Here is a 20,342-nt window from a genome sequence, read left to right on the forward strand (position 1 = left end):
GGTCACATGACTTTTTGATTGCTGATACATTAATTTCCTTTTTGTCTCAGACAACTTTGATCATTTGGCAAATGCTGCTGCTACCAGTCCTTTTGGAAGTGGTAGTATACTTGATTTGGTGAAATTTTGATTCTATATTAGCTTTCTCTGACCTCATCTAAGAAGGACCAGTCATTCCTTCTTCTTGTTTTCCGATAGCACATTTCATATACAACTGATAGCTAGGAATCTGTCCTTGCCAAGAAAAGGCAAAAGTTCAGTTTTATTTATTTTTGTACCTTCATTGCCTAGTATAGGGCTTGGTTCGTGAATAATTGAATGAGTGAGTAAGTGAATGAGTAAAAGTGGACGCTCATTTACTGAATATCTTTTTTAAATTTATACGTGGAGAGTTAAACTTTTAAAATATTTTTTAAAATTGACTTTTAGAGAGAGAGGAAGGGATAGGGAGAGAGAGAGAGAAACATTTATGTGAGAGAAACATGGACTGGCTACTTCTGCATGCTACATACACACTGGGGATCCAGCCCGCAACCTGGGCTTGTGCCCTGACTGGGAATTGAACTAGCAACCTCTTGGTGCATAGGTCAACGTTCAATCACTGAGCCACACTGGCTGGGCACACTGAATATCTTTTTCAGTGAACATATGCATTGAATATTTTTTTCAGTGAATGTGTGCACTGAGTATCAGTTTGAAAATCCAGTTACTTCTTGTCCATGCTTAATTTGCATTTAAGTATTTTTGAGGTCATGAAAGTAATAACTTTTCAGATTTGGGTTATGCTTTTCATCTAATTTGTTAGGGTTTTGTACCTATTGTTGTACTTGAACTCAAACTATTCTACATCACCATCACCATTTTGCTGTCTGACTTTAATTGTTTGACACAAATATAATTCCTGAACACATTTAATTCCAGATGGTTTTATGATGGCTTGCATTTGAGTTCTGTGCACATATGCCATTTTCCAAAGGACATATAGTGTGACCTAAAGAGCCATTTAAGATTGTTGTGGGAAGTCTGTGTCTGAAAGCAGAATAGTAGTTATTTATTTATGTACATATTATTTTCTTTTTTATAGATGACCGTCGTGATGTGAGTAGGTATGGAGAAGATAATAGAGGATATGGCGGGTCACAGGGAGGAGGTAGAGGGCGTGGGGGATATGACAAGGATGGAAGAGGTCCTATGACAGGATCAAGGTAAGTTTTCAGGTATAAATGTCTACATTTCTTCTCTCTTTTTTAATTTTAAGTTTGGTTGTTACTTGGCTGGTTTAATTCCAGCATCTAATGTAGTTAAGGGGCTTTAAAGAGGTTATGTTGTAGAGAAGAGAGCAAAAATTGAAAATTTATTTTCAGTCTTAAGATGTTGCATAAATTACCTTAGAATAGGTTTATGTTAGCAGTTGGTTTATATGGTGTATATTAAACACCAATGGATGAAAGTCCCCTACTATGGAGACCTGTGTGTTTCCTGCCAGAGCTTTAGAATCTAAATGTTAAAAGATGGCTCTGAGAAATCCAAGCATTTTGTTTGTAAAAAATAAAAGGTAAGTTAATTGTAGATTGGAGGGCAGAGAGGCTTTTCCTTAATCTTGAATCCCCTTGGGAAGGGAAAATATTAGAAGGCAGTAGCAGAGTATAAAAATGGGGTTGGTGAGAGATTTAATGTAACCATACCATTTTGTTCCTCTTCTTTAGTAAATAAATATTGAATTAATTAATAAGTGCATATTCACATACCGTAGTGTATTTTGTCTAGATTAAAACTGTGGAAAAGGAATGACTTTGTAACTCAGCTTTTCTATCTCCATTGCCAGTATTATCAAGCTTGATATTTACTATGGCATATGTTATGAAAGCTGGTTTTAAAATTGCATTTAAGTTATCTGTAAATTTAGCACTTTGACCATAAAAACAATAATGAAAAAGTAGTTGTCATTTATTGTCCTCAGATGAGGTGTGTAGGTTATAAATTTGTGTGTAAAATACACAGGCTTAAAAGATAACTTATATTCCTTGGGAATTGAAATTGTCAGTGGCTTGTTAACTGACAATAATAATATATCAGTACTAGTTTACTCTTGTCCTTTTGGGACTGAGCCTAGTGTCTGCCCTGCAGTGATCTGAGAAACACAGCCAGTTATGCACAGCACTGTTATTTCTTCAAGTGAGCCAGGAATTCGATCTCACTGACTTAATATTTTTTATGTTTAGTGTACATTGTTTTGATATGGCAAAACAAGAATCTAAACATAATTGATAAACTTTTTATAAGACTTAAACATTAAAAGCCTTTTTATTGATAGCCAAGATCAAATTACTAAGGTAAAACAAGTATATTGTATGCCTCTTCATTGTCAAAGAGAGCAGTCAGCCATCATTTGTATTAAATGAATAATGTAAAGTGACAATGTAAAGTGACACAGTGCTTACCTAATAGCCTCCCTCCTATCTTAAAACAGAATTCCAAACAAGATAACCAACAGGCATATTTAATTTTCCAATTAATATGTTTTGGATAATTGTCTGCCTTGGAATGCTCTACATTTATAGTATACCACAGGTTTAATTTTCTTCATAAGGAAGCTATAATTATGTCTGAATGATAGAAGAAAAGTCTTTATATAATTTCATCTTGGAGAGATGACTCATTTAAGAATCAGAGCTAAAAGGACCTTGAATGATCTTCCTGATAAAGGAGTGACGATCCATACCATAACCAACCCAGAAGTTCTGTTTTAAAGCACTTTATAACCTATTTGGCAACATATTTCAGTATAAGTTTTGGTCCATATGCTGAATCAGATACTAAGTTCTTGATTTTCATAGCTTTTTATTTAGTCTTAGAACCTCTTTAAATGAAATCTTATGCAAGAGCCCACTATATATTAATTAGGTAAAAATGCCAATCTGGTTCATGTCAGGGTAGGAATGGGGGAGGGATCTTGCCCAGTTTCTGTCTACTTGAGGCAACCCTTCAGCCAATAAATAGAAACCCATATGGAATGTGATAATTATTCTCTGTATTGGGTTGGCAAACTTTTTATGTGAAAGGCCACATAATTAATAAATTTAGACTTTGCAGGCCATAAACAGTTTCTCTTGCAGCTACTCAACTCTGCCCTTGTAGGATCAAAGCAGCCTTAGACAATATATAAATGAATAAACATGATTGTGTTCCAATAAAACTTCATTTATGGGAAACTGAAATTTGAAATTCATATACTTTCATTGTGTCACAATATCTTGCTCAAAGATGTGCTAAAAAAAAAAAAAGTCCATTTGTAGGAGTAATTTGAAATAAAATAAAAATGCTCAGTTTCAGAATTTTTTTCACATGTGGTTTTACATGTAAGTACCAAAATACCCAAACATTTGTTGTTAGTCTTCATTAACACTTGCATTTGTGTTTCTATTCATCTTACTTAAAAATAGCAAGGTTGAAAATATGATCCTTTTGGGGCTGTGTGAAGGATATCTTGCATGAATTGGGTTTATATTTGAAGAACAGGTTGAGGGTGGGATGTGGTAAAGGATGGGACACTCGTAGACTCAGGTTGTATGATTGCTTGACTGGAGGAAGAATTCAGACCAAAAGGAAACTGTCAGTTTCCCATATATGCAAGAGAAATGTGAACGTTATAGAGATGATAGGAAACAGTATTTTGCTTTGAAAAAGCAGTTGCAGCAAAAAAGATTGAATTTCTAATTGTCACCTAAAATTGATCACTGACATCTTAGTGGATTAGAAGTTTAAGGCCATAAATTCTCTGTTTTCAACTTCAGTGTTGTGATGAATGCATTACAAAAATGCCAGAACTTTAGAGATAACAGTTTTTCATTAGTATGTCATCAAGTTAAAATAACTGTTACAGGCTTTAATATCTGAAGCCTAAAGTAAGTTTTTTTTTTTTTTTAAATTTCCAATGTCTTCTTACAAAAGTTTGTGGTGAGCTCTCTTAAAAATGTGCATATGTTCTGGTGATTGTCTAGAACAATGTTGCTCAATCTGTATATAGAAAAGCCTAATATGCTAAGTGTCCGACTGAGCGGTCGACTGACCAGTCACTATGAAGTGCACTGACCACCAGGGGGCAGATGCTCTGACTGGTAGGTTAGCTTGCTGCTGGGGTCTGGCCAATCGGAACTGGGCAAGATGGCCCTGATTGGCCCCAATAACCAGCCAGGCAGAGGGACCCCACCTGTGCACGAATTTTGTGCACCAGGCCTCTAGTAGAAATATAATGTGTCACAAATGTAAGCCACATATGTAATTTTAAATTTTCTAGTAGTCAAACAAATAGGTGAAGTTAATAATATATTTTATTTAATATATCCAAAATATTTAAGTAATCAGTATAAAAATAGTGTACATTCTTTTTTTCATACTAAGACTTTGAAATCCATTTTGTGTTTTACATTTAGACTACCTTTCAGTTTAGACTATCCCACATTTCAAATGGTCAGCAGCTACATTTGACTAGGGAATAATGTATCGGACAGTATAACTCTACAATATAGATTCTTGTCCTCCTGCAATATTGGTAAATGTTGAATCTAGAAAGCTTTTTTAAACACACATATAACACATGGGAGGAGATGAAACAAATATGGCTACTGTTGAGAATGCTGTTTACAGCCATTGAGTCATTTATATTTGGAATTAATGTTGGAGTTCTCTGTAGCTCAGATACTATATTTTGGCTTTACTAATATGAAAACTCAAGCACAGTATAGTTTGTTTGTTTTTAAACTAATCTTTTTCCAGTCTTAGCCAAGTCCCTTTTTCTCTCTAGATACTGAATTTTCTGGAATAAATATTACTGCATTGTTCTTTTACTCTTGGCAGTTTTGGCCCTTGAATAGATATATTTAGATATTTTTAAATTAAAGATTGGGAATAGAGATTCTGTCAAAGAACTTTTTTCTTCTTGATAAGCACCTGAAATTAAATCTGTCTTTTCCAGGCTCTACCCTAGGGTAGGCTGCTCATTGTGATTTTAAACTTGGGACAACCATTCCTGCAGTTAAGTGTATTCATTTGACCTGGTCGGTGTGGCTCAGTGGTTGAGCATCGACCTATGAACCCTGAGGTCATGGTTTGATTCCCGGTCAGGGCACATGCCCAGGTTGCAGGCTTATTCCCATCATCATTGATGTTTCTTTCTCTCTCCCTCTTCCTTCTTCTATGAGATCAATAAAAATATATATATTTTTAAAAGTATTCAGTTGGTTTCCTTATGCAGGGGGCATTCAGCTGTAACTTTGAGTATAAATACCTCTACTGCTTCACCTTAAAATGTTCTTTCGTTAGGAATTTTTTTATGTGCATAAGTTTGCTTCCTTTTCAGGGAGGAAAACAAATTTGTTGTGGCAAAATCTTGAATCATAGATGTTCACATATGTTCATGTCTTAATTTGCTGGTGAGGCCTTAACTTGGTATATGGAAAAGGGACTTGTAACTTTACTGCAGGTTTGAAAGAAAGATTCTTAACCATAAGCCGATCCTCTGTTAAATAATAGTACTGCCTGAGGTTTATTTACTGTATTTAATGTAATAAATTTCTTATAAGAGATTATAATATAGCAAATATGGAATTTTCTAATAAGAAAAGAGAAAAATGATTGAAACATTTGAAGTTGGAAGAAAACTTTTTTAGATCATCTAGACCAGTGCTTCTCAAACTTTAATGTACATATTAATTTATTGGGGATCTTATTAAAATGCAGATTCTGATCATTAGGTCTAGGGCAGTGGTCGGCAAACTCATTAGTCAACAGAGCGGCAAACCGCGGCTCGCGAGCTTCATGTGGCTCGCGAGCCGCAGTTTGCCGACCACTGGTCTAGGGTGAGGCCCAAGATCACGCTCTTTTGAGACCAAGGCAGGCTCAGTTTATGCTGCTGTTCTATGGATGGCCCTTTGAGTAGCAAGGATAGAGACCCTTATTTTGTAAAGGAAGAATCTGAAGCCGAGGGAAGAATTAGTGTTGTTCAAATTTTCAAGATTGATTAGTGATAGTTAAGACTGTACCCTGGCCAGTGTGGCACAGTTGGTTGAGTGTCATCCCCTGCACTAAGAGGTAGCAGTTTTGATGCCCTGTCAGGGCACATGTCCCGGTTCGATCCCAGTAGGGAGTGTGCAGGAGGCAGCTGATTGATGTCTCTCTCTCATCATTGAGGTTTCTATCTCTCTCCCTCTCCCTTTTTCTCTCTAAAATCAATAAAAACATATTTAAAAAAAAAAACACTCTACCCTGAATCTTAGTTTGAAGACTAGTACTAGGTGTTTCCGTATTTAAGGTGCAGTAGGTGTTTCCGTATTTATGGATATTATGTTGAAATCTTCAGCTGTTATATTTTCTAAGGAAATGCTCAGTAAAGATGACTTAAATTGAAATGCCACTCACTGTATGAGGGAATAGGAAATTATAAACCTATTCAAATGTCATTTGTTTTATATCCCTTTTATTTTGCAGTGGTATGTCCTTTTTAAAAATTGTTGAAAGTTATATTGCTGACCATAATACAAATTGTAGGAATTAGCTGATGTATGAAATTACATGTTATCTTTTGGCCATATAAACAATTTGGTACTCAGTTAAGATGACAGCAAAATAAGAGTATTTCTTTCAGTATTTACTTGTGAAAATTGCCTATTTAAAAAAATCTACTTTATCCTGGGACTTTAACTCCCTCACATAGGAATATGAACTAAAATAAACATTTTCACTGGTTCTTTCCTCATCATTTTTTGGAATTCTAATGGTCATCGTTGAAGAAACCTGAGATATTTTGGTTTCTAATAAGATTTTTAGCAGTTTAATCTCAAGAACTCTTTTGGCTTAATTTCCTTTTTAGGCTTCCTGAAAATCAAATAGAACAAATAGCGTGTTAAGATGTATGTATCTAAGCTGATTGCAAGAGGTAATTTTTTTATATCAAGTTAGTAGAATAGATTAATGATAAAAGAAGACTATCTTTCTCATAATTTAGTCAGAGTGGTTTTTCTCTGGGATGGCTTAGAAAAGCCATGTAGAGGGCATGTTTATCCCCAGAGAGGCTTTTTAGCAGTGAAGAGACATTAGTATATTGGATTAGTTTTCTTGGGTTACAGTAGAAGATTAGGTATCGCCATCTGAAAACTTTGTGTTTTAATTTCCATTTCAGCACTTGAATCTTAGAGGATTACTTAATTCAGTCAAGAGAAACAAGCTTTCAGTGTATGGATGTTTAGAGTTTCTTGATAAGAGATCTTAGATTCTTACATAAAGCTGTGCACATAAGGACCATTGACTTATCTGACAGTGGAAATTTGCCAAATAAGTCATTTTCTTGTGGGAAGTTGCAGTATTGGAGTGTATTGCATTCTGTCTGATACAGTCTACCAAATGGTGTACAGAACATTTAACAACATGAACCTCAGTAGCTTTGCTGTGAAGAGATCCTCGTACATTATAGTGGGTATGGAGTAAGTGGGCAATTTTAAGTTAAACCTTTTTTTAATGCTCATTTTATCAGCTTTTAGAATGATTTGCAATTTTAAGACTGCTTTCATTCAGGCTTACTTTCATGTATATTTGTACTGCACTTATTTTTTAAATCATTTTTTATTTTTCAATTAACAGTTGATATACAGTATTAGTTTCAGGTGTACACCTCAGTGATTAGATATTATATAACTTACTAAATGATCATTCTGATAAATTTCATACCCATCTGACACAATCCATAGTTTTTAGAATATTACTGTAACTATCTTCCCCTTTTTCTTCATCTCATAAAACCTATTTTGTATCAGAATAAAATACACTAAAGTTTTTATCTCTTATATTCTGCTGTCAAAATCTTAACCTTGCTTTATGTTGTTCTTCTAATTTTTTTATCTCCTTGGAAAGATTGTTTCTCTGGCATTCTTCATGCTGTGCCTCCAGCTTTAAGTTATGATTTGAATAGTATCCCTTTGGCTTGGGGTTGGGAAGACTTTAAATAAGTATATTATAGATATGTTCTGTAATACACTTGAAAAGACACGCTTGTGGAAATAGATCATTGGGAAAACACTTAGGTAAAAACAACATTTTGAAGTTTATGAAGTGGAATTTACTGGAAAGTTAGAGGTGCTACTGTTTTCCTAGGTGCTCTACTTGTGACAGTTAAGTGTAGATTGAGCCCAGGGCTCAGCACATTAGAGACTTAAGGAAGAAATCATTTCTTCAATTTTTCCTCTGCAGTGGTGGTGACCGCGGTGGCTTCAAAAATTTTGGTGGTAAGTGCTGAGTATCCCAAAATGTTTCAGTGGAAATGCTATATAAATCTAAAAGCCACCAATATCTCGCAGATGCAGTCTAAGCCCTTTCTTACTCGGTTGAGGCTGGTGTGTGTTGTGTGCTTTAAAAAAATAGATTCTCTATATATACATGTATATATATCAAAGAAAACATTAAAAAGCCAAAGTTGATCTCAGTCCAATGGATTTCTACACAGTGAATTTGCATGAAAGAGTCTGTGGTGACCAATGAATAAGACCTTCACTGGATTTTGAACAGTACATTTTTTAAGTAAAGGTAGCTGACATGGTGTTTTTAAATTACTAGGGTTTTCTAATCAGCCTTCACAACCAGAGCTTAACAAAAGTGATATTAGTAGCATAATGCCAAAGTTGCAGGTGTTGTTTGGGACATAATTGACATTCATCTTGATTTCTTAAACTTTTAATAAAACTTAATTTATATATTTACTTTATAAATCTGTGATGGTTGACTTGTTTCAAGGATTTTGGAAGTATTGACTTTTCATGCCTTGGTTATTATTTCTGTTTTATAATAGTTTCTAATGAGTTGTCTTAAATAGCTTTTCTTTTCTTTTTCTCTTCTTTTTCCTAGGTCACAGGGATTATGGACCCAGATCAGATGCTGGTAAGGTTTATGGTAGTTTATAACTTTGCCTTTAAGAGAATGTTACTGTTCCACTTTTTTCAAGGGAAAGGTGTGTTTGGAGGAGTTAGTGCAGGAGAAAGATTTAATTTGATAGTACTGCCAAAACTGGGGAGCTTTACTTCTAGACATACCAGAAAGAAAAATTTAGGGAGATTGATTGGAAAGTTTGCTACAAAAAATTATGTTTATGCTTTCCTATGTTCTGCTTTTTCTTTTGTGAAGAAATATTTGATTTTGTACTGCTAATTAGTATTCTTTCTTTAATCACTACAAATCAGATTTGAGAGAATTGATATCATTAGAAGTAGAAAAGCTTTGCTTATGAAACTATAACATTGGATTGGTAGTCTCCTTAGTGGGCCTAAGAAACCTGAATTCATACATGAGAGAATTGTCTTACTCTGGGCACGAGTCACTAATTTCATGTGGTTTTTTATTTTTAAATGAAATTCAAGGCTACATGGAGCCATTTGAAAGTTATGATTTAAATTATATTTATTGATTGATTTTTAGAGAGAGAGAGAAACATTGATTTGTTGTTCCACTTATTTATGCATTCATTGGTTGTTTCTGTATGTGCCCCGACTGGGGATTGAACCTATACTCTGGCATATTGGGATGATGCTCTAACCAACTGAGCTACCTGGCCAGGCCTGAAAGTTATGATTTAGAGATTTAAAATCTTTGAGACAAAAAATTTTAATATATATTGAAATCAGAACTTTTGTTTTTATTAAGATGCCAAAGTATTCTATATGGATGGCAATTATCCCTTGATGGACTGAATTTTTTACATCTTTCTTACTTTGTTGTACTAATCCAAAAGTGTGCATGTAAGGTAAGGTGTGTGTCAAGGTGCCCCTATATACAAAGCTTTTTGCAGTGGATGGGGAAACCACCAATTCTGCCTAGCTTGCTTGGAGGTCCAAAGTGCTAGATTTGGGGACTTTTCCACTAGAGAGCCTTAAAAGTATTGATTAGCCATAAAGAATTAAAGCTCTTCAAAGAAAAGAGTGCACATTTATAAATTTTCTTCATCTCTTCATGAGCGTTAGTGCTATATCTGAATCTAAAGAGTCAGATTTGTAAGATCTCTCTTAATTGGTCTTATGTATTTTATATAGTGTGGACTTGATCCACTTTACCTTAAGTTTAGTTGTAAGAATTGACCAAATAATGATTGTGACCACTTTGCATGTTTTATATAAGGTTTTTCTTATATTGAACCTTTTTTCTTTTGGTCATAGAAACAGTTGAATATTGGACAATAAATTATTGTTCTTGATTACTAAGCAGGATGTAGTAAAACCAGGGACTATGTAAAATTAACCATAATTTTTTTTTCTCTTAGATTCAGAATCTGATAATTCAGATAACAACACAATCTTTGTACAAGGACTTGGGGAGGGTGTGTCTACAGATCAAGTGGGGGAGTTCTTTAAACAGATAGGAATTATCAAGGTGAGTGAAAAGTATGGCTTATGTTAAAAATCTCACAGTCATTAACATATTCTGGTTAAGATACATAGATTACATAATAAGCCTATACTCTAGTAAGGCTTGGCTCTCTTTTTTAATAAAATTTTTATTTATTTATTTTAGAGAGGGAGAGAAACATCACTTTGTTGTTCCATTTATTTATGATAATACTGGTTGATTCTTGTATGTGCCCCAACTAGGGATTGAACCCGAAACCTTGGTGTATCAGACGACGCTCTAACCAATTGAGCTATCCACCCAGGGCCAGGGCTAGCCTTATCTCTTAATATTCATTGATGTACATGCTCACCATTGTCTGCAGGCATTTGCTAAATACATTAAGATTTTATTCCTAGTTTGTGTTTACCTTTCCACAGCCTTTCACAGCTTTAGCTTTTAATCTTAAGGCTCTAAAAATTGGCCCAGCAGGTGTGTCTAAGTGGTTGAGCATCGACCCACCCATCAAGAGATCACTGGTGTGCTGGCGCTAAACCATTCATAGACAACCTGCTTCTGGGTCTGGGTTTCGTATGTAGCAGAGCAGCTCCCTCGCTGCGATCTATTGAAAGTCAGCCCTCGACACAAGGGTTTGTAAAAAGAAAAAAAAGTCCAAAACTGTAAAAAAAAAGAGAGAGAGAGATCACTGGTGTGATTCCCTATCAGGGCACATGCCCAGGTTGTGGGCTTGATCCCAGTAGGGGGCATTCAGGAGGCAGCAGATTGATGATGTTCCGTTCTCATCAATGTTTCTCTCTCTCGATCCTTCTCCCTCCCTCTCTAAAATCAGTAAAAACATATTTAAAAAAATATATAAACAGTCTGACTAGCACCTAAAATTGTGAGAACCAAATGAGATTGTGAGAACATTTTATAGATTCTGAAATACAAATAAATGCAAACTCAAGTTGTTATAAAACACTAGAGGCCCGGTGCACGAAATTCATGCACGAGGGGTGGGGAGGTTATGTGTCCCTCAGCCCAGCCTGCACCCTCTCCAATCTGGGACCCCTCGAGGGATGTTCGACTGCCCGTTTAGGCCCGAACCCAGTGGGATCAGGCCTAAATGGGCAGTCAGACATCACTCTCACAATCCAGGACCGCTGGCTCCCAACTGCTCGCCTGCCTGCCTGCCTGCCTGCCTGCCTGATTGCCCCTGACCCTTCTGCCTGCCAGCCTGATCACCCCCTAATCACTCCCCTGCCAGCCTGATCGACGCTAAACTGCTCCCCTCCTGGCCCGTTTGCCCCTAACTGCCCTCCCCTGCCAGCCTGGTCACCCCTAACTGCCTTCCCTTGCCGGCCTGGTCACCCCTAACTGCCCTCCCCTGCAGTCCTGATCGCCCCCAACTTCCCTCCCTTGCAGGCCTGGTTCCTCCCAACTGCCCTCCCCTGCAGGCCTGGTTCCTCCCAACTGCCCTCCCTTGCTGGCCATCTTGTGGTGGCCATCTTGTGTCTACATGGGGGCAGCCATCTTTGACCACATGGGGGCGGTCATCTTGTGTGTTGGAGTGCCGGTCAATTTGCATATCACCCTTTTATTAGATAGGATTTTTACTTTGGTATTTCATGTCTGTGATATATATTAGCCCAATATATAATGCTTTATTTTATAACTTTATTGTTTACTTCAGTGTGTTGTACGCTATTTGTTTCATGCAAATATTTTCATCTCTCACCTAGAAAGCATCCTTTAGAGCAGTGTTAGTAGATTAAAAAATTCACAATTCTGGTTAAGTAAAAATTCTCCTTTGTCTTCCACTCCCATCCTAGCCAAATCTGGTTTGTAATCTTAGTGGTAATGTATTGATTTGCTTAGTGAACATTCTTCCTGGTCTTTTTAATTCGTTTTACAAGGTATACATTTACATGAAGCAATGTTTACTTTTTTTTGGGCAGGGCTTGGGGGGGTTCAAAGAAATTCTACATAGATAAAACAGTATACTATGTATTATTTTTAGTTTGGTTTTCACTTAATGTGTCTTAGAGTATTTTCTTTTTTACAACTAGAGATAACTTCATTTTTATAAAAGGTACATAGTATTTTGTGAGCTTTAGTCTTATATCTGAATCTGAAGAGTGAGGTGTATGAATTCCTTAAAAATAATAAATGATATGGTTCCTGATCACTTTTCCTTAAAATACTAACACCAACTTGTTTGTTCCTCAGACAAATAAGAAGACTGGAAAACCAATGATAAATCTGTACACAGACAAGGACACAGGGAAGCCAAAAGGGGAGGCGACAGTGTCATTTGATGACCCTCCTTCAGCTAAGGCAGCCATTGACTGGTTTGATGGTATACCTCATTCATATAATTTCAACATGCCGTTTGGATAAATGTTTCCTAGTGTTGAAGTCAAAATATGTTCTGATATAACCACTGTTATTTTCCTGTTTACTTTTTTTCTTTTTAATACGTTTTTATTGATTTCAGAGAGGAAGGGAGAGAGAGATAGAAACATCAATGATGAGAGAATCATTGATCGGCTGCCTCCTGCACGCCCCCTACTGGGAATCAAGCCTGCGACCCAGGCATGTGCCATTGACCAGAATTGAACCTGGGACTCTTCAGTCAGCAGGCTGATGCTCTATCCACTGAGCCAAACCGGCCAGGGCTTCCTGTTTACTTTTATAGCTAATTTTATTTATTAAGAATACAGGCCAGATATTTTACATATCCTTAGAAATGAGATGAGCTTTCTCCTTGTTTTTGTCTAGAATATTTCCTTATATCATGCCTTAAGCTTTGAGGCCACCCTGTTATAGATGTAAAGGGTTGGCCTGGTTGACCCAATATTCTTTTAAAATTTAGATTAATTTTCTTTCAAATACAAAGTTAATTAAGACATACTTAGAAGAAATAATAAGACTTTTTCCCACTGAAAATAAACTATGGAAAGTAGAAGAAAGCAACTATAGTTCTCAGATAACTGCTAATAATATTTCTTACTAACTTTCCAGTTTTTTTTAATGTATTTTAAAAATAGTTTATCATTATATTACACATGTAATTTTGTCTCATTCTTTTTTTTGCGGGGGAGGAGCATGTAAAGTTTTTTTTATTGGAAAACAAATATACAAATTGGAATGGATTTGAGGCAAATTGTGCTGTAAACAGATTTTAAGTGGCTAAACAAAGTTTAAAAAGCAAGTAACAATGAAATAAAGTGTTTCTGGTACAGGACCAGCAGTGCAAAAAAATAGTGTCTGAGTACCTGGATAATACACCTGTTTTGCAGTTGTGCAACTTTTAGGTACATATTGTTGACTGTCCATAGTCCACACAGAGTTGTAACTCCATGCTTCAACAACATGCTGACAGTTCCTAAAGAAAACTACTTGAAAAAAGGCATAGCGCCCTAGCCGGTTTGGCTCAGTGGATAGAGTGTTGGCCTGGGGACTGTAAGGTCCTGGGTTCAATTCCGGTCAAGGATACATGCCCGGGTTGCAGGCTCGATCCTAACCCCCCCGTAGGGGGTGTGCAGGAGGCAGCCGATCAATAATTCTCTCTCATCATTGATGTTTCTATGTCACTCTTCCTTTCCCTTCCTCTCTGAAATCAACAAAAATACATTTAAAAAAAAGGCATAACCCAGATATCTCCTCATTGGACCAACTCCATCTAAGTTTAGATGTGCAGAAGGGCTTAGATATATCCAGAGTAAGCCCTTAATCAATTTTCTAAAATAAGGTTTCAGGACAATGATAGTAAAATAAGGGAAGAAAACATGGAGAAATGAAGTCTTAATTACTATACATGCATATTTTTTTGACAGTAGGGAAAACCTTTTCCAGATAAGTTACAAGAAAAGGCAAATAAACAGTTTTGTACAAGAAATTCAACACATTCTGTATAATGCCTTTGCTTTGCTGTCATCATTTGTACAAACTCTTCATAGTTTACTTGACCATCACTATCAATCGCTACTCCCCTGATCATTTCATCAACTTTAACTGCTAACTTCTCTCCAAGGTTTGTCATCACATGACAAAGCTCTGCTGCACTAATATAGCAAGTGTCATCTTTATCAAACACATGGAATTCTTCTCTAATTTCTTCTTCATTGTCTGTGTCTTTCATTTTTCTTGCCATCATTGTCAGAAATTCTGGGAAGTCAGTTGTGCCATTACCATCAGCATCCACTTCATTAATCGTGTCATGTAACTCTGCTTCTGTGAGATTCTGCCCAAGAGGCCTCATTACAGTTCCCAATTTCTTTGTTATAGTTCCATCACATTGTGTCAAATAGTGAAAAAGCTTCCTTGAATTCTGCAATCTGCTCTTCAGTCAGTTGGTCAGCCATGCTGCAAGCGCTCTGATATCTGAGATGCTACCACACAACCACTCAGCATGCCCACTCTACTCGGACTTCATGTTTTTTTCACTTAACATTTTAACATAGTCATTTCCTCATGTTATAAATTCCCCTGTGTTTTTCAAAACATAATTTTACTTCTTTACTTCTTTCAAGATGAGATTGTGATACCCTATGTCTTCTTACCTCCATATTCTTTATGTTTTTATACTAATCCATCAGGCCCCTAACACCTTGCTCTTGAAGGCTGGGTCCATCTTCCCTCACTTCTGCTTTTTTACAGTTTCTGTGAATCATAAAGCAATTTCTTTTGCTCATGATATGTTTAAAAATTATTGTGCCATTTGCCCATAGGGTCTATGAGCCTCTTAAATTGTAAGTCTATAGTTCATCTCTTACCAGGTCTTTTTACAGCTTTAAAAATACTGATCCTTGAATTGCTTCCTATGTCAAAGTGCATGTCATACCATTTGACATTGTTGCAAGTTGATTAGGGCTTTGTTCAGGGAGCCAGGGCTCTTGGATTTAAAGCTGTTTTATGAATCTTTTCTTTATATGTTAGTTCCCTTATTTAATATAAAGTAAAAAGATTAATTTCTATCTTTAAGGCCTAGGGCAGCAGAATTTGTGTATAGTGCATGTATGTAAGTAATCACATATGTACACATTATTTTTAAAGATATTACATATGGTAAAAAAAATGTCAAACAGTACCAAGAGTGTATATAGTAAAAAATGAGTTTCCTTTATACCTTTGACTACCCCTAACCCCATCAGTGGTTTCTTGTCCCCTATTGAGACTGAAGTAAAATAGACAACGTATATACAAACACATGTGTACATATGGAAGTACATGTGCACACTTATGCATGTGTGTATATGCACACACACATTCCTTTTAAAAAAAACAATAGCAAACTATACACATTGCTCATGTAAAAATAGATTTTTATTTTATTTTTTGCTTAGTAATAAATGACTCTCCCAGTGACAGAACTGCTCTATTCAATAGATTATGTCATGTCTTAGCACTGTTACCTTGACTGTTTGGGAACACTAGTGTGTTTGAATTTTTGTGAGGACGTGTCACTTATTCCTCTGAAATTGAAATTACCCAAGACAATTTACAGTTGTTGAGAAATGCAGATGTAGAGTAGCATTTCTTCAAAACCATTTTCTTTCTTCTTAGGGAAAGAATTTCATGGCAACATCATTAAAGTGTCCTTTGCTACCAGAAGACCTGAATTTATGAGGGGAGGTGGAAGTGGAGGTGGGCGGCGAGGTAAGATACTTGTTACTGGCCTGGATATTGTACAAAGGGTTTGAATTTAAGTGTATGTTCTGTCCCTATTGTGAGAACTTGCTACACCTCTTTCTCTCCCTTGGTCTTTTTCCTTCTGTTTTAAGGTGAGAGTGGGTACTAAATAGGAGACTAGTAAATAAGATGTCATATAATACCTAAGAGAATAGTGGGAGAAGGTTGTAAATATCTCTTTGGAAAGCTGTATAGCAGTTTGTTATTAACCCTGAAATCAGGAGGCAGTCATTTAAATGACCCCTAATTAGGTACTTAATTTGACCAGTTTGTAAGTTCCCTGATACAGTTACTGCTAGCTTATTATTTCTGTTGGGTCTAATTCCTTAAATTTGGAATATGTCTTTTCACTTAACCTTTATCACTGAGATTCTCAAACTAAGGAGTGTATTACAGAAAAGTTTTTAAGTGCATTATTGACACTATAAAGTGTGCCTGGGGTCTTTCTCACATTTCCTGCACTTACTACATAAAGCCCCAAATTAAAGAATCATGGAGGCCTACCACAAGGGTGTGGGGCTATCCAGTTCATGGTAGGCACTTGCTGTTAGTTCTTTCATCTGGTGCTTTTTCTCTGCTTAGTTAAGGTCTGCTGCTGATTTTTCTCTCTTCCTCCCCTATATTCCTCAGGCCGTGGAGGATATAGAGGCCGTGGAGGCTTTCAGGGGAGAGGTGGAGACCCCAAAAGTGGGGACTGGGTTTGCCCTAATCCGTAAGTATTCCATTTACTTTGTTTTTTTTTTTTTGTTTGTTTGTTTTTTAATTTAATTTAATTTAATTTAATTTAATTTAATTTAATTTTTTTTTTTATTAAGGTATTATATGTGTACATATCTTACCATTGCCCCCCCCACCCCACTCCCATACATGCCTCACCCCCCAATGTTTTGCATCCGTTTGTTACTCTTATATACATGCATATAAGTCCTTCAGTTGATCTCTTATTTCCCCCACCTCTCCCTAACCTTACTGCTGTAATTTGACAGTCTGTTTGATGCTTTACTGCCTCTGTATCTATCTTTTTGTTCATCAGTTTATAATGTTTTTCATTATCCCCAAATGAGTGAGATCATGTGGTATTTTTCTTTCATTGACTGGCTTATTTCACTTAGCATAATGTTCTCTAATTCCATCCAGGTGCCTACAAATGGTAGTAATTCCTTCTTTTTTATGGCAGCATAGTATTCCATTGTGTAGATGTACCATAGTTTTCTGATCCAGTCATCTGCTGACGGGCACTTAGCCTGTTTCCAAATCTTAGCTATGGTAAATTGTGCTGCTATGAACATAGGGGTGCATATATCCTTTCTGATTGGTGTTTCTAGTTTCTTAGGATATATTCCCAGGAGTGGGATTACTGGGTCAAATGGGAGTTCCATTTTCAGTTTTTTGAGGAAACTCCATACTGTTCTCCACAGTGGCTGCACCAGTCTGCATTCCCACCAGCAGTGCACGAGGGTTCCTTTTTCTCCGCATCCTCGCCAACACTTGTCGTTTGTTGATTTGTTGATGATAGCCATTCTGACAGGTGTGAGATGGTATCGCATTGTCGTTTTGATTTGCATCTCTCGGATAATTAGTGACTTTGAGCATGTTTTCATGTGTCTCTTGGCCCTCCTTCTGTCTTCTTTCGAAAAGATTCTATTTAGGTCTGTTGCCCATTTTTTTATTCCATTTACTTTGGTAGGAATAGAAGTTAGGATTGAGGTTGGAAGCTGCAAGTGGGGGTTCTGAATCCCTTGGAAGCTATGGAACCTTTTATCTTCCTTACTTCTCAGGTCATGTGGAAATATGAACTTTGCTCGAAGGAACTCCTGCAATCAGTGCAATGAGCCCAGACCAGAGGATTCTCGTCCCTCAGGAGGAGGTAGGTTAGCTCTTTGGGTCAGCCTTATTAGCACCTACATGGTGTTTGTCTTCTGACTAGCACTAAGGAAGCTTTACATTATTTTGCTGACCTCACTGGTTTCTATTTCTACCTTGCAGATTTCCGGGGAAGAGGCTACGGTGGAGAGAGGGGCTATAGAGGTCGTGGGGGCAGAGGTGGAGACCGAGGTGGCTATGGTGGAGACAGAAGTGGTGGTGGCTATGGTGGAGACAGAAGTGGGGGTGGCTATGGAGGAGACAGAAGTGGGGGTGGCTATGGTGGAGATAGAAGTGGGGGTGGTTATGGTGGGGACAGAGGAGGCGGCTATGGAGGAGACCGAGGCGGCTATGGAGGAGACCGAGGCGGCTACGGTGGGGACCGAGGCGGCTATGGAGGAGACCGAGGCGGCTACGGTGGGGACCGAGGCGGCTACGGTGGGGACCGAGGTGGCTACGGTGGGGACCGAGGCGGCTACGGTGGGGACCGTGGAGGCTACGGTGGGGACCGAGGAGGCTATGGTGGAGATCGAGGAGGCTACGGTGGAGACCGAAGTGGGGGGAGCTACGGAGGAGACCGTGGTTGTGGCGGTGGCTATGGTGGAGACCGAAGTGGAGGCTACGGAGGAGATCGGAGTGGTGGCAGCTATGGAGGAGACCGAGGTGGCTACGGAGGCAAAATGGGAGGAAGGTGAGTATTAGAACATAGTTTTTACCTCACTGCTCCTAGATTTTAAGGTTTTTTATTGTCTAGTGTTTTGGCACTTGAATTTCCCATTGACAATTCTGCCAGTAAGGATGGAGAAGATGCTTAGTTCCCTCCTTAGCAGTTTCTAAAATTTATTGTTTTGGAAATTCTTACTCATAATTCCTTATATTTGAATGTATGTGTGTATTATTCATTCCCATAGATAAAGGTAATTGAGATTGAGTGGTATTTTGAAACTGTGTAAATTAGGAATTCTTAATCTCAGTGGTGGGGTATGCTTTTTCAAATCATGTGTGCTATATATACCCTACAGTTGTTTTTCTGGCAATTCTGGTAATACCTTTTCCAGATGAAAATCACTGATGGCACTGCTGGGAGTGTGTTGCATACTGCACAATGAATGATGTAGAGGCAGAAAAAATGGAATGACCAGTGATATTAAATAACTTTTAGTTATTATAAGCCAGAGGGATTATAGGTAGTGAGACTTAGTATAGCATGTGGTTAAGAGCACAGAGTTTAGAGGAAGATTGCTTGGGTTTAAGTCTTGTCTCCACCACTTTCTAGCTATGTGACTTTAGGCAAGTTACTTAACCCTGTGGAGCATCAGTACTCTGATGTGTACAGTGGGGCTAATAATACTTCCTTCATAGATTTAGATTAACTGTTATAACAGTTGCTGGCCCATAGTAAGTACTGTGTAATTGTTTGCTATTAGTAATTATCTATTGAATACTTCTTACTGTGTGGCAAATCCTATAAAAGTGTATATACAGGGTGGGCAAAGGTAGAGTTACAATTGTGAAACAGTTTATTCTTTTTTAAAATAGATATGGTTTTTAAAATTTGTTTTAATCCTCACCGGAGGATATGTTTCCATTGGCCTCCTGAAAATACCACAGTGGTTTGGAGTCCTTATTCTAGGTGGAAATTTTTAATAAGTTGGTGATAGTAAAGCTGCTTTTAGGATCTTAAAGCTGATAAGATATTTATTACGCATCCTCTAGGAGTAGAGAAAGCAGGCATGGTGCTATCCTTGCAGAAATTGTCAAGCTGATACCAGTCACCAGCACCCTGAAGAGGTATTTGATGCGCTCCTTTGGTAGAAAATTAGAATTTAATCTGGCTCTTTATTTTTCATTCCTAGAAATGACTACAGAAATGATCAGCGCAACCGACCATACTGATGACTGTTTTGAATGTTCCTTTGTCTCTGACATGATCCATAGTGAAATTGCCAGAGTTTTGCCTGCTGCTTTCCTGGTGGCCTCTTCTTGGGTAGTGAAATTAAGTGACATTTAGAATTTTATTTGGGTGGGAGGGCTGGGACAGTTTTTCTTTTAGTAATGTCTGTTGGAATTTTCCCCTTTAGTTTCCAACTTTCTCCTTCCCAACCCTTGAAGCTAAGTGCGTTGTAAAATATTGCCAAAATGGAAAGTGTTTTATAATACTGCAATAAAGGCTTCTTGTTTTGTGGATTTTTGTATATTAGTGCATTGTTCTGTCACACTCAGGATTCAGTTACAGCAGATTCTAACCCTGAAGAATAAGGAAATGGAGCCTACTTCATTAAATTAAAATGTTACTTTCAACAGTATTTATTGAGCTTCTACTCTGTTTAGAATAGCAGTTTCTAAAGAATGACTGCACATCAGAATCACCTGAGGGAGTTGTCATAATTAGATCACCTTAGCCTCATCTCAGGTGTGTTGGA

General features: G+C 37.2%; 1 protein-coding gene and 1 pseudogene across 4 annotated transcripts in view; one reads left to right on the forward strand and one right to left on the reverse strand.

Moving 5' to 3' along the window:
• Positions 1-20,104, forward strand: part of TAF15 (TATA-box binding protein associated factor 15) — a gene marked incomplete at its 3' end in the record, with an annotated part of 35,626 nt that extends 15,522 nt beyond the window's left edge. For 2 of the 3 annotated variants that reach the window (XM_080680441.1, XM_080680443.1), the window contains 10 exons: positions 1,085-1,205; positions 8,242-8,276; positions 8,893-8,925; positions 10,298-10,407; positions 12,592-12,721; positions 15,931-16,023; positions 16,687-16,768; positions 17,835-17,923; positions 18,043-18,610; positions 19,776-20,104. In XM_080680441.1, the coding sequence (XP_080536567.1) occupies positions 1,085-1,205; positions 8,242-8,276; positions 8,893-8,925; positions 10,298-10,407; positions 12,592-12,721; positions 15,931-16,023; positions 16,687-16,768; positions 17,835-17,923; positions 18,043-18,610; positions 19,776-19,815 (1,301 nt within the window). Of the gene's footprint in view, positions 1-1,084; positions 1,206-8,241; positions 8,277-8,892; positions 8,926-10,297; positions 10,408-12,591; positions 12,722-15,930; positions 16,024-16,686; positions 16,769-17,834; positions 17,924-18,042; positions 18,615-19,775 lie in introns of those variants that run through there. The other variant, XM_080680442.1, reaches the window with a different exon arrangement.
• LOC308254164 (calmodulin-alpha-like) lies at positions 13,165-14,729 on the reverse strand (annotated as a pseudogene). The gene is made up of 2 exons: positions 14,297-14,729; positions 13,165-13,182 (listed from the first exon to the last, which is right to left on the reverse strand). The product of its transcript is annotated as a calmodulin-alpha-like (transcript).
• Positions 20,105-20,342: the final 238 nt, after the last annotated feature.

Source organism: Plecotus auritus (assembly GCF_963455305.1).
Source record: "Plecotus auritus genome assembly, chromosome: 7".
In the NCBI taxonomy this organism is placed as follows: Eukaryota; Metazoa; Chordata; class Mammalia; order Chiroptera; family Vespertilionidae; genus Plecotus; species Plecotus auritus.